At 50.2% G+C, this 12,399-nt stretch overlaps 1 protein-coding gene across 1 annotated transcript in view; it reads right to left on the reverse strand.

The window, feature by feature from the left end:
• Window positions 1-221: 221 nt before the first annotated feature.
• Window positions 222-12,399, reverse strand: part of ARPC2 (actin related protein 2/3 complex subunit 2) — a 76,222-nt gene continuing 64,044 nt past the window's right edge. The window contains exons 8-10 of the mRNA XM_038743717.1: window positions 10,876-10,976; window positions 8,895-8,995; window positions 222-747 (exon numbers count right to left, since the gene is read on the reverse strand). Of these exons, the coding sequence (XP_038599645.1) occupies window positions 723-747; window positions 8,895-8,995; window positions 10,876-10,976 (227 nt within the window). The 3' untranslated portion in view covers window positions 222-722. The remainder of the gene's footprint in view (window positions 748-8,894; window positions 8,996-10,875; window positions 10,977-12,399) is intronic.

Raw genomic sequence — 12,399 nt, forward strand, 5'->3', positions numbered from 1 at the left:
ATATGTAATAAATAGAATAGATTCTCCGGGCCTCAGTTCCCTCGTCTGTCAAATGGGAGTGGAGGCTGTGAGCCCCACGTGGGACAGGGACTGTGTCTGACCTGGTAAATTTGTTATCCGTTATAGTAAGCGCTTAGCAAATATCACAATAATTATCATCAGAGAGGCGCCCCATCCGTGCCAACTCCCCACCTCCCCAAGGAAGCAGCCGCCACGTCCGGTAAGATAGAAAGATCTCCTTTATTAACGACCCAACCGCGATCCTCCGGATACAGGGGTTTGGGACTCGAAATACTTCAAGAGAACACAAGTCGACGCGTATTTTCCTGCAACTCATTACCAGTAACGTACTGCGCAAGCGAAACAGCTCGGAAAGAGGGAGTGGGGACGGGGGGGAGAGATCAAGAAAAGGAATTGATTCGAAGTGAGATCATTTTTTCCCCCCCCTTGGGTGGTTTTTTTTTTTCCTTTTTAAATTCTCGGGAATTCTGAAGTCCTTGCAAGCACTGCTCGATTCTGCAGATTATTTTCCGGACGAGTACAAAACGGGATCGGGGCCGGGGGGAGGGATGGGCCGGGGCGGGGGGTGTCTTTCTTGGGAATCTGGAGGGGCGCCGCTTCCCAAGCTAGGATGTTCCGGCAGTGTGTGTGTGCGCTCCGGCCCGCGGGACCCGTCCGTCACCGCCTCCTGCTCTTCCCTGCTCCTCCTCCTGCTCCCGACGTTAGCGGGACGAGAAGGTCTTCCCCCTTTTAAAGGATAAGTCGGGAAAATCGACCGGTGAGGCCTAGTGGGTGCCCGCCGGGTGCGGAGCGCTCTGCTACACGCTTGGGAGAGTCCAACGGAGTTAGCAGCCACTTTCCCCTGCCCTCCAAGAGCCGGCGGTCTACTGTGTGCAGGACACTGGACTGAGCGCTTCGGTCCTCCCCCAGCTAAACTGTCCGCTCGTTGTGGGCAGGGAATGTATCTACTGTTGTACTGTCCTCTCCCAAGTGTTTAGTACAGAGTCAGAGCTCAATAATAATGATGGAGTTTGTGCTATGTGCTAAGTGCTCAACAATAATGATGATGATGATGGCATTTACTGATCCTCTCCCAAGTGCTTAGTACAGAGTCAGAGCTCAATAATAATAATAATGATGGAATTTGTGCTATGTGCTAAGTGCTCAATAATAATGATGATGATGGCATTTATTGATCCTCTCCCAAGTGCTTAGTACAGAGTCAGAGCTCAAGAATAATAATAATAATGATGATGGAATTTGTGCTATGTGCTAAGTGCTCAATAATAATGATGATGATGATGATGGCATTTATTGATCCTCTCCCAAGTGCTTAGTACAGAGTCAGAGCTCAAGAATAATAATAATAATGATGATGGAATTTGTGCTATGTGCTTGCTAAGTGCTCAATAATCATGATGATGATGATGATGATGGCATTTATTGATCCTCTCCCAAGTGCTTAGTACAGAGTCAGAGCTCAAGAATAATAATAATGATGGAATTTGTGCTATGTGCTTGCTAAGTGCTCAATAATAGTGATGATGATGACGGCATTTATTGATCCTCTCCCAAGTGCTTAGTACAGAGTCAGAGCTCAAGAATAATAATAATAATAATGATGGAATTTGTGCTATGTGCTAAGTGCTCAATAATAATGATGATGATGGCATTTATTGATCCTCTCCCAAGTGCTTAGTACAGAGTCAGAGCTCAATAATAATAATAATGATGGAATTTGTGCTATGTGCTTACTAAGTGCTCAATAATGATGATGATGATGGCATTTATTGATCCTCTCCCAAGTGCTTAGTACAGAGTCAGAGCTCAAGAATAATAATAATAATGATGATGGAATTTGTGCTATGTGCTAAGTGCTCAATAATAATGATGATGGCATTTATTGATCCTCTCCCAAGTGCTTAGTACAGTCAGAGCTCAATAATAATAATAATAATAATGATGGAATTTGTGCTATGTGCTAAGTGCTCAATAATAATGATGATGATGACGGCATTTATTGATCCTCTCCCAAGTGCTTAGTACAGAGTCAGAGCTCAATAATAATAATAATGATGGAATTTGTGCTATGTGCTAAGTGCTCAATAATAATGATGATGATGATGGCATTTATTGATCCTCTCCCAAGTGCTTAGTACAGAGTCAGAGCTCAATAATAATAATAATAATGATGGAATTTGTGCTATGTGCTTGCTAAGTGCTCAATAATAATGATGATGATGATGATGGCATTTACTGATCCTCTCCCAAGTGCTTAGTACAGAGTCAGAGCTCAATAATAATAATAATAATAATAATAATAATAATGATGGAATTTGTGCTATGTGCTAAGTGCTCAATAATAATGATGATGATGACGGCATTTATTGATCCTCTCCCAAGTGCTTAGTACAGAGTCAGAGCTCAATAATAATAATAATGATGGAATTTGTGCTATGTGCTTACTAAGTGCTCAACAATAATGATGATGATGACGGCATTTATTGATCCTCTCCCAAGTGCTTAGTACAGAGTCAGAGCTCAAGAATAATAATAATAATAATGATGGAATTTGTGCTATGTGCTAAGTGCTCAATAATGATGATGATGATGATGGCATTTATTAAACGCTTACTACGTGCAAAGCACTGTTCTAAGCGCTGGGGAGGTTACAAGGTGATCAGGTTGGGGGGCTCACAGTCTTAATCCCCGTTTTTACAGCTGAGGGAACTGAGGCCCAGAGAAGTGAAGTGACTTGCCTAAAGTGATGGCATTTATTAAGCGCTTAACTATGTGCAAAGCACTGTTCTAAGCGCTGGGGAGGTTACAAGGTGATCAGGTTGGGGGGCTCACAGTCTTAATCCCCATTTTTACAGCTGAGGTCACTGAGGCCCAGAGAAGTGAAGTGACTTGCCCAAAGTCACAGCTGACAATTGGCAGAGTCAGGATTTGAACCCATGACCTCTGACTCCAAAGCCCGGCTCTTTTCCACTGAGCCACGCTGCTTCTCAATAATAATAATAATAATGATGGTATTGGTGCTTACTACGTGCGCTGTTCTAAGCACTGGGGAGGTTACAAGGTGATCAGGTTGTCCCACGGGGGGCTCACAGTTTTCCTCCCCATTTTACAGATGAGGGAACTGAGGCCCAGAGAAGTGAAGTGGCTTGCCCCAAGTCACACGGCTGACAGTCGGTGGAGCCGGGATGACAACTGAATGACAATGTTAGTAGACATGAGGCCCGCCCCCGAGGAGCCAAGAGTCGAGCTGGGGAGACTCCCAGACTAAGCCCCCCTTTTCCTCAGCTCCCCCTCCCTTCCGTGTCACCCCAATTCCCTCCCTTTGCTCTTCCCCCTCTCCCCACCCCACAGAAGGCCTTCCCTGACCGAGCCCCCCATTTTTTCCTCTTCCCCATCGCCCCCACTCCCTCCCTCTGCCCTACCCGCTTCCCCTCTCCACAGCCCCTGTATATATCTCTACATATTTATTACTGTATTTTATTTGTATATATTTACTATATTTTATTAATGATCTGTATATAGCTATAATTCTATTTATTCTGATGGTACTGATACTTATTGATCTACTTGTTTTGGTTTGGGTTTTTTTTGCCTGTCTCCCCCCTTCTAGCCTGTGAGCCCGTTGCTGGGTAGGGACCGTCTCTCTATGTTGCCGACTTGTACTTCCCGAGCGCTTAGTCCAGTGCTCTGCCCACAGCAAGCGCTCAATAAGTACGATTGAATGAATGAATGAATGAATACACGTATATATCTATCATTCTATTTATTTCTATTGATGCCCGTTTACTCGCTTTGCTGTGCACGGACCTATAATTTTATTTATATAAAATATAATATATCATATAATCATATGTTATATTATATAATTATAATTATATTATATATTATATTATATAATTATATATTATATGGCAGAGAAGCAGCGTGGCTCAGTGGGAAAAAGCCTGGGCTTTGGAGTCAGGGGTCATGGGTTCAAATCCCGGCTCCGCCGATTGTCAGCTGTGTGACTTTGGGCACGTTACTTAACTTCTCCGCGCCTCAGTTCCCTCATCTGTAAAATGGGGATGAAGACTGTGAGCCCCCCGTGGGACAACCTGAGATCAATCAATCAGTCGTATTTATTATTTTTTAAGCGCTTAGTACAGTGCTCTGCACACAGTAAGCGCTCAATAAATATGATTGATTTCTATTGATGCCTGTGTTTCCTCCTTTTGCTGTCTGTCTTCCCCCTTCTGGCCTGTAAGCCCGGCGTGGGCAGGGATTGTCTCTCTTTATTGCTGAACTGGACTTTCCAAGCGCTTAGTCCAGGGCTCTGCATCCAGTAAGCGCTCAGTAAATACGACTGAGTGAATGATGAGGAATGAGACTCCCAGGTGGGGAGAAGCTGCTTTGGACGGTCCTGCTTCCAGGTCCTGCTCTGACTTGGATCACGGGCGTCCCCTTCCCGGACCCTCCGGCACGGGCCGATCCGGGGGCCTCGGAATCGGCCTCCCTCCCCGACAGATCCCGATCCACCTCTTTCTCCCGGCCCTGGCCCTTCGCCTCTCATTCATTCATTCAATCCTATTTATTGAGCGCTTACTGTGTGCAGAGCACTGGACTAAGTGCTTGGAAAGTACAATTAGGCAACAGATAAAGAGACAATCCCTCCCCAACAACGGGCTCACAGTCTAGAAGACTGGGGAAGGTGCCCAAGGGGGTCAGGGGTGACACTTGGGGCTGTCCCTGCCCTCCATTCATCCATTCAATCGTATTTATTGAGCGCTTACTGTGTGCAGAGCACTGTACTAAGCGCTTGGGAAGTACAAGTTGGCAACATAGAGAGACGGTCCCTACCCAACAGCGGGCTCACAGTCTAGAAGGGGGAGACAGACAACAAAACACGTAGACAGGTGTCAAAATCGTCAGAACAAATAGAATTAAAGGTACATGCACATCATTAACAAAATAAATTCCTTCATTCAATCGTATTTATTGAGCGCTTACTGTGTGCAGAGCACTGGACTAAGCGCTTGGGAAGTCCAGGTTGGCCACATAGAGAGACGGTCCCTACCCAACAGTGGGCTCACAGTCTAGAAGGGGGAGACAGAATAAATAGAAATAGAGTAGTAAACGTGTACAAGTAAAATAAATAAAGAGCAATAAATCTGTACAAATTGTGAGCCCGTTGTTGGGTAGGGACCATCTCTATATGTTGCCAACTTGGACTTCCCAAGCGTTGAGTACAGTGCTCTGCACACAGTAAGCGCTCAATAAATACGATTGAATGAATGAATGAATGAATGAAAGTGCTGCGGGGAGCGGAAGGAGGTAAGGCGGGGGGGTTGGGGAGGAGGAGAGGGGAGGCCCACGTCATCATCACCATCATCATCAATCGTACTTATTGAGCGCTTACTGTGTGCAGAGCACTGTACTAAGCGCTTGGGAAGGACAAATTGGAAACATATAGAGGCAGTCCCAAGGTCACCTCCCTGCTTGCCCGGGGAAGGCTCATCCATCCCCAGCCCCAGATCCCCCCGGCTTCTCCTGCCCCTTCCCGGCTCCCCCGACGGCGGGCAAGACCCTCGCCCCCACTTGGCCCCCTCCCGCCCCCTGCTTCCCCTTTTAGACTGTGAGCCCACTGTTGGGTAGGGACCGTCTATGTTGCCAACTTGTGCTTCCCAAGCGCTTAGTCCAGTGCAGTAAGCGCTCAATAAATACAATTGATTGATTGATTTCCCAAAGCCGCCCTGACCCCCGTGGCCACCCCCACAGGGGCCGACGGGCCCCGAGAGATTTCCGTGGCGGGGACCGTCCGCTCAAGGCCCGCGAGCTTTAGGGCGGCAAGGGGAACTGGGCGATAATTCTGTCTCCGCGGGCTTCCGCTGTCTGAGCGCTTCCTGCCGGGATCCCGGGGAAGGCTGACAGTCGGACGGCTGAATCGGGCAACCTCATTCGCACCTACTCAGCCTCCCTGTCCCGCCGTCGACCCCCGGCCCACGTCCTCCCCCGGGGCCTGGAATGACCTCCCTCTGCCCATCCGCCTTTTAGACTTCTACCCATCTTCTAGACTGTGAGCCCACTATTGGGTAGGGACCGTCCCTATATGTTGCCAACTTGTACTTCCCAAGCGCTTAGTACAGTGCTCTGCACACAGTAAGCGCTCAATAAATACGATTGATGATGATGATCCTCCAAGCTAGCTCTCTTCCTCCCTTCAAGGCCCTACTGAGAGCTCACCTCCTCCAGGAGGCCTTCCCAGACTGAGCCCCTTCCTTCCTCTTCCCCTCGTCCCCCTCTCCATCCCCCCCATCTTACCTCCTATCCTTCCCCACAGCACCTGTATATATGTATATATGTTTGTACAGATTTATTACTCTATTTTACTTGTACCTATCTATTCTATTTATTTTATTAGTATGTTTGGTTTTGTTCTCTGTCTCCCCCTTTAGACTGTGAGCCCGCTGTTGGGTAGGGACTGTCTCTATATGTTGCCAGCTTGTACTTCCCAAGCGCTTACTACAGTGCTCTGCACACAGTAAGCGCTCAATAAATACGATTGATTGATTGATTGATTGACGGACTCCCGCCCTGGGCACTGGCCCGCTGCAGCCAGCCTGGGTGGGGGCCAAAGGGGCACAGCCTGTTGCGGAGGAGGAGGATGGGAGCCGCCCTGGGCCTCCAACAGGCTGCTATAGTGTCCCATGGTCCCTTCCCAAGAGTTTAGTACAGTGCTCTGCACACAGTAGTAAGAGCTCAATAAATACTTCTGTTTATCTATTTGGATGCTATTGATGCCTGTCTACTCCTTTTGTCTCGTTGTCTCTCTCCCCTTCTAGACTGTGAGCCCGCTGTGGGGTAGGGACCGTCTCTATCTGTTGCCAAATTGCCAAGCACCTAGTCCAGTGCTCTGCACACAGTAAGCGCTCGATAAATACGGCCGAATGAATAATAATAATAATAAAGATGGCATTTGTTAAGCGCTTACTATGTGCAAAGCACTGTTCTAAGGGCTGGGGAGGTTACAAGGTGATCAGGTTGTCCCTCGTGGGGCTCACAGATTTAATCCCCATTTTCCAGATGAGGTAACTGAGGCCCAGAGAAGTGAAGTGACTTGCCCCAAGTCACACAGCTGACAATTGGCGGAGCCAGGATTTGAACCCATGACCTCTGACTCTGACTCTTTCCTACTGAGCCACGCTGCATGAATAAATACCACTGACTGACTGTTCTGCCCTTCCAACCACGTGGCTTTGTGGGCAGGACTCGGGACTGGGAATCGGTAGGACCAGGGTTCTCATCCCGGCTCTGCCACTTGTCTGCTGTGTGACCTTGGGCAAGTCACTTCACTTCTCTGGGCCTCAGTTCCCTCCTCTGGAAAATGGGGATGGAGACTGGGAGCCCCAGGTGGGACAGGGACTGGGCCCAACCTGATGAACCAGAATCCAGCCCAGTACTTAGAACAGCGCTAGACACACAAGCGGGAAAGGGGAAGGGGGCCTCCTCCTCTCTCCCACCTGTCTAAAGGGATCAATCAATCAATCAATCGTATTTATTGAGCGCTTTCTGTGTGCAGAGCACTGTATTAAGCGCTTGAGAAGTACAAGGATCGCAAGGGGGCACCCCCTCAGGCCCCAAAAGAAGCAGCGTGGCTTACTGGAAGGAGCCCAGGCTTGGGAGTCAGAGTCACGGGTTCTAATCTCAGCTCCGCCACTTATAATAATAACGATATTTGTTAAGCGCTTACTAAGTGCAAAGCACTGTTCTAAGCGCTGGGGGGGATACACGTTTATCAGGTTGTCCCACGTCGGGCTCACAGTCTTCACCCCCATTTTACAGATGTGGTCACTGAGGCCCAGAACAGTTAAGTGACTTACCCAGACTCACACAGCTGACAAGTGGCGGAGCTGGGATTCGAACCCACGACCTCCGACTCCCAAGCCCACGCTCTTCCCACTGAGCCACGCCGCTTCTCTATTTGCCTGCTGTGTGACTTTGAGCAAGCCACTTCACTTCTCCGTGCCTCAGTTCCCTATTTTGTAAAATGAGGTGCAATAATAATAATAATAATAATGATGGCATTTGTTAAGTGCTTACTATGCGCAAAGCACTGTTCTAAGCGCTTGGGGGGGATGCAAAGTGATCAGGTTGTCCCACATGGGGCTCACAGTCTTAATCCCCATTTTACAGATGAGGTAACTGAGGCTCAGAGAAGTTAAGTGACTTGCCCCAGGTTACACAGCAGACACGCGGCGGAGCCGGGATTCGAACCCCTGACCTCTGACTCCAAAGTCCGTGCTCTTTCCACTGAGCCACGCTGCTTCTCTACTGTGAGCCCCACGTGAGACAACCTGATTACCCTGTATCTGTGCCAGTGTTCTGAACGGTGCTTGGCACAGAGTAAGAACTTAATACCATCATTATTATTATTAAGTACTATCATTATTATTATTATTACTATTATTATTTTTAACCATGGGGCAGACCGCTGGGCACCACCCAAGCCAGAGAGTTGATTCTCTGAGCATCTGGTGGGCAGGTGGGTTGGCTTTCTCAGCAGGCCTTGATTTCATCATCATCATCATCATCAATCGTATTTATTGAGTGCTTACTGTGTGCAGAGCACTGGACTAAGCGCTTGGGAAGGACAAATTGGCAACGTATAGAGACAGTCCCTACCCAACAGTGGGCTCACAGTCTAAAAGGGGGGGGGGGGGGGGGGACAGTCTAAAAGGGGGATAATAATGGCATTTATTAAATGCGTACTATGTGCAAAGCACCGATTTGGGGGACGGCGGCGAGGAGGAACGCCGCTCGTTTCCCCTCCTAGGTGAGTGCCTTCCCTCCCGCCGCCCTGACCCTCCTCCACCTCGCTCCAGGGGTCCCCGACTCACGTGATTGTTTTCATTTCCTTTTTCTCGGCATCTGGGCGCGCACGGTTCAGCACCTTGAGGAAGTCGGACGTTTTCGCCCGCATGCGCGTGTGGATGTAGGCCTGGGGGGCGGGAGGAAGAAGAAGAAGAAGAAGAAGAAGAAAGAAGAAGAAGAAAGAAGAAGAAGAAAGAAGAAGAAGAAAGAAGAAAGAAGAAGAAGGAGAAGAAGGGGAAGGAGGAGGAGAAGGAAGGAGAAGGAAGGAGAAGAAAGGAGAAGAAGAGAAGAAGAAGAGAAGAAGAAGAAGAAGAAAAGAAGAAGAAAAGAAGAAAAGAAGAAGAAGAAGAAGAAGAAGAAAGAAGAAGAAGAAAGAAGAAGGAGAAGGAGAAGGAGAAGAAGGAAGGAGAAGGAAGGAGAAGAGAGGAGAAGAAGAGAAGAAGAAGAAGAGAAGAAGAAGAGAAGAAGAAGAGAAGAAGAAGAAAAGAAGAAGAGGAGGAGGAGGAGGAGGAGGAGGAGGAGGAGGAGGAGGAAGAAGAAGAAGAAGAAGAAGAAGAAAAGAAGAAGAAGAAGAAGAAGAGAAGAAGAAGAAAGGAGAAGGAGAAGGAGAAGGAAGGAGAAGGAAGGAGAAGAGAGGAGAAGAAGAAAAGAAGAGGAGGAGGAGGAGGGGGAGGAGGAGGAGGAGGAGGAGGAGGAGGAGGAGGAAGAAGAAGAAGAAGAAGAAGAAGAAGAAGGAAGAAGACGAAGAAAGGAGAAGGAGAAGGAGAAGGAAGGAGAAGGAAGGAGAAGGAAGGAGAAGAGAGGAGAAGAAGAAGAGAAGAAGAAAAGAAGAGGAGGAGGGGGGGGAGGAGGAGGAGGAGGAGGAGGAGGAGGAGGAAGAAGAGAGGAGGAGGAGGGAGAAGGGAGGTAGAGGGAGGAGGAGGAGGAGAGAGAGATACAAAGCACGGGAGGGAGGAGGGTCAGCTTGGCTGGCCACTGTGGCCAAGGGCAGCCTCCTGGTGCCCCGGCCGGGCGGCCCTTCGGGCCGGGGAGCTCCTGACGGGGCCTCGGAGGCAGGGAGACAGTCCCGTTGTCCTCCCCTCTGTCCTAAATGCTCCCCAAAGGGCTCAGCGTGGCTCAGTGGAAAGAGGCCGGGCTTTGGAGTCAGGGGTCATGGGTTCAAATCCCGACTCCGCCACTTGTCAGCTGGGTGACTTTGGGCAAGTCACTTCACTTCTCTGGGCCTCAGTTCCCTCATCTGGAAGATGGGGATCAAGACTGTGAGCCCCCCCCCGGGACAGCCTGATCACCTTGTAACCTCCCCGGCGCTTAGAACAGTGCTTTGCACATAGTAAGCGCTTAGTAAATGCTATCATTATTATTATTATTATTATTAGGGGGCGGGCCTCCTCCTCTCTCCCACCTGTCCAAAGGCATTGCAAAGGGGGCACCCCCCTCAACGCCCAAAAGAAGCAGCGTGGCTTAGCGGCAACAGCCCGGGCTTGGGAGCCAGAGGGCGTGGGTTCGAGTCCCGGCTCCGCCACTCGTCTGCTGGGTGACCTTGGGCAAGCCACTTCTTGGGGCCTCGGTGACCTCATCTGTACAACGGGGACAAAGACTGTGAGCCCCACGTGGGGCAACCTGACGACCCTGTCACTACCCCAGTGCTTGGAACGGTGCTGGGCACGTAGTAAGCGCTTAATCCGATCATTCTTATTAAAAGCTTTTGTTCCCACGCTCCGCCCACCCCATCGATCGTCGGGAAGGGACTAAATCCGATCGAGTGATGACTTCTCGAGTTCTCCAGGCCCCAACTAACCTCTCTCAACTGTTTCCTCTGGGTCTCGCCCTCCCTCCCGCCGGGTGCCCCCCGTCTCCGTCTCCCTCGTGGGCTGGGGTCTTCCTGGTCGACTCAGCCCCTTCCCCTCACCACGTATCCCCCCCTTCCAGAGGCGGCCCCTCTCCGGCCCCGCGCCCGGCCTCCTCCCCGGGGCCCGGGGGGTCTGCGGCGGTGCCCCCTCCCCTCACCTTGGAGCATTTGATGTGATAGTGCAGGTAATCTCGGAACGTGTGGATCAAGTTGATGGTGTTGTCTCTGGCATTGGCGTTGGTGTGGCGGGGAAACAGCACTGGGGAGCGAAGGTGCGGACAGATGGAAAAATGGAGAGAAGGAGAGACAGACAGACAGCCGTCACGATCCTCTCGCCCTGCCAGCCCAAACAGGGGGACGGGGAGGGGACGGGGGTAGGGACAGACGCCGACAGGAGCGGCTTCGGGCCCAGACGAGCAGGAGGCCGAGGCATCCCCCGAACCCGGGTCCTCCTGGGGCGTCAGCGGGCACGCTGGAGGTGAAAAGTCGGGTGAAAGGTGAGGCACCCTGCTTCCTGGCACGTCCCCTGGAGACCTCAGGACAGGGACTGTCTCTATACGTTGCCAACTTGTACTTCCCAAGCACTTAGTACAGTGCTCTGCACACAGTAAGCGCTCAATAAATACGATTGATTGATTGATTGGACACAGTCCCTGTCCCACGTGGGGCTCACAGTCTCCATCCCCATTTTCCAGACGAGGGCCAGAGAAGCCAAGTGAGGCGCCCAAGGTCACACAGCAGACAAGTGGCAGAGCAGGGATTAGAACTCACGACCTTTGGGTCTGCTCCCCCTCCCCACCCGGCCCAACCTCCACTCCTCTTCCTTCCCCTGCTCGTCGCCCTCGCCCCTGCTCCCTTCCTCCCCCACGCTCAACGTCTCTTACCCCCTGCGGATCTCCCGCCCCCTCATTCCGCGGAACCCCCAGGTGCTGAGTTCAAATCTAGCTGGATCCAGGACCTGGAATCCCTCTGCCTGCCCTAGCTCAACCTGAGCTGCTAGCTTTCCTCAACGATTGAGGAGGGGGTTGGGATTATGCTGCCAACTTGGACTTCCCAAGCGCTTAGTCCAGTGCTCTGCACACAGTAAGTGCTCAATACATACAACTGATTGATTGATTGATCCAAAAAAAAAAATAGTTACTTCTCCGGGCCTCAGTTCCCTCATCTGGAAAATGGGGGTGGAAACCGGGAGCCCCACGGCGGACAGGGACCGTGTCCACGCCAGCGCTTAGTACAGTTCCTGGCATGTAGTTGGGACTGTGAGCCCACTGTTGGGTAGGGACTGTCTCTATACGTTGCCAACTTGTACTTCCCAAGCGCTTAGTACAGTGCTCTGCACCCAGTAAGCGCTCAATAAATACGACTGATGATGAAGGAAAGGGTCGTAGGGCAAACGGGAGAAATCAACTGCCCCCGCTGGGTTGGGGGCCGGGGAAGCCAGGCAATAAAACTAACGATAGCGATAATAATCGCGGTGTTTGTTAAGCGTTTACTTTGTGTCTTTTAGACTGTGAGACTTAGTCTGACTTTTAGGCAGTCTTTGAGACTGTGAGCCCAATGTTGGGTAGGGACTGTCTCTATATGTTGCCAATTTGTACTTCCCAAGCGCTTAGTACAGTGCTCTGCACACAGTAAGCGCTCAATAAATACGATTGATGATGATGATGTCGGATACTGTTCTA

The sequence above is a fragment of the Tachyglossus aculeatus genome, chromosome 1, assembly GCF_015852505.1.
Source record: "Tachyglossus aculeatus isolate mTacAcu1 chromosome 1, mTacAcu1.pri, whole genome shotgun sequence".
NCBI classification, from domain to species: domain Eukaryota; kingdom Metazoa; phylum Chordata; class Mammalia; order Monotremata; family Tachyglossidae; genus Tachyglossus; species Tachyglossus aculeatus.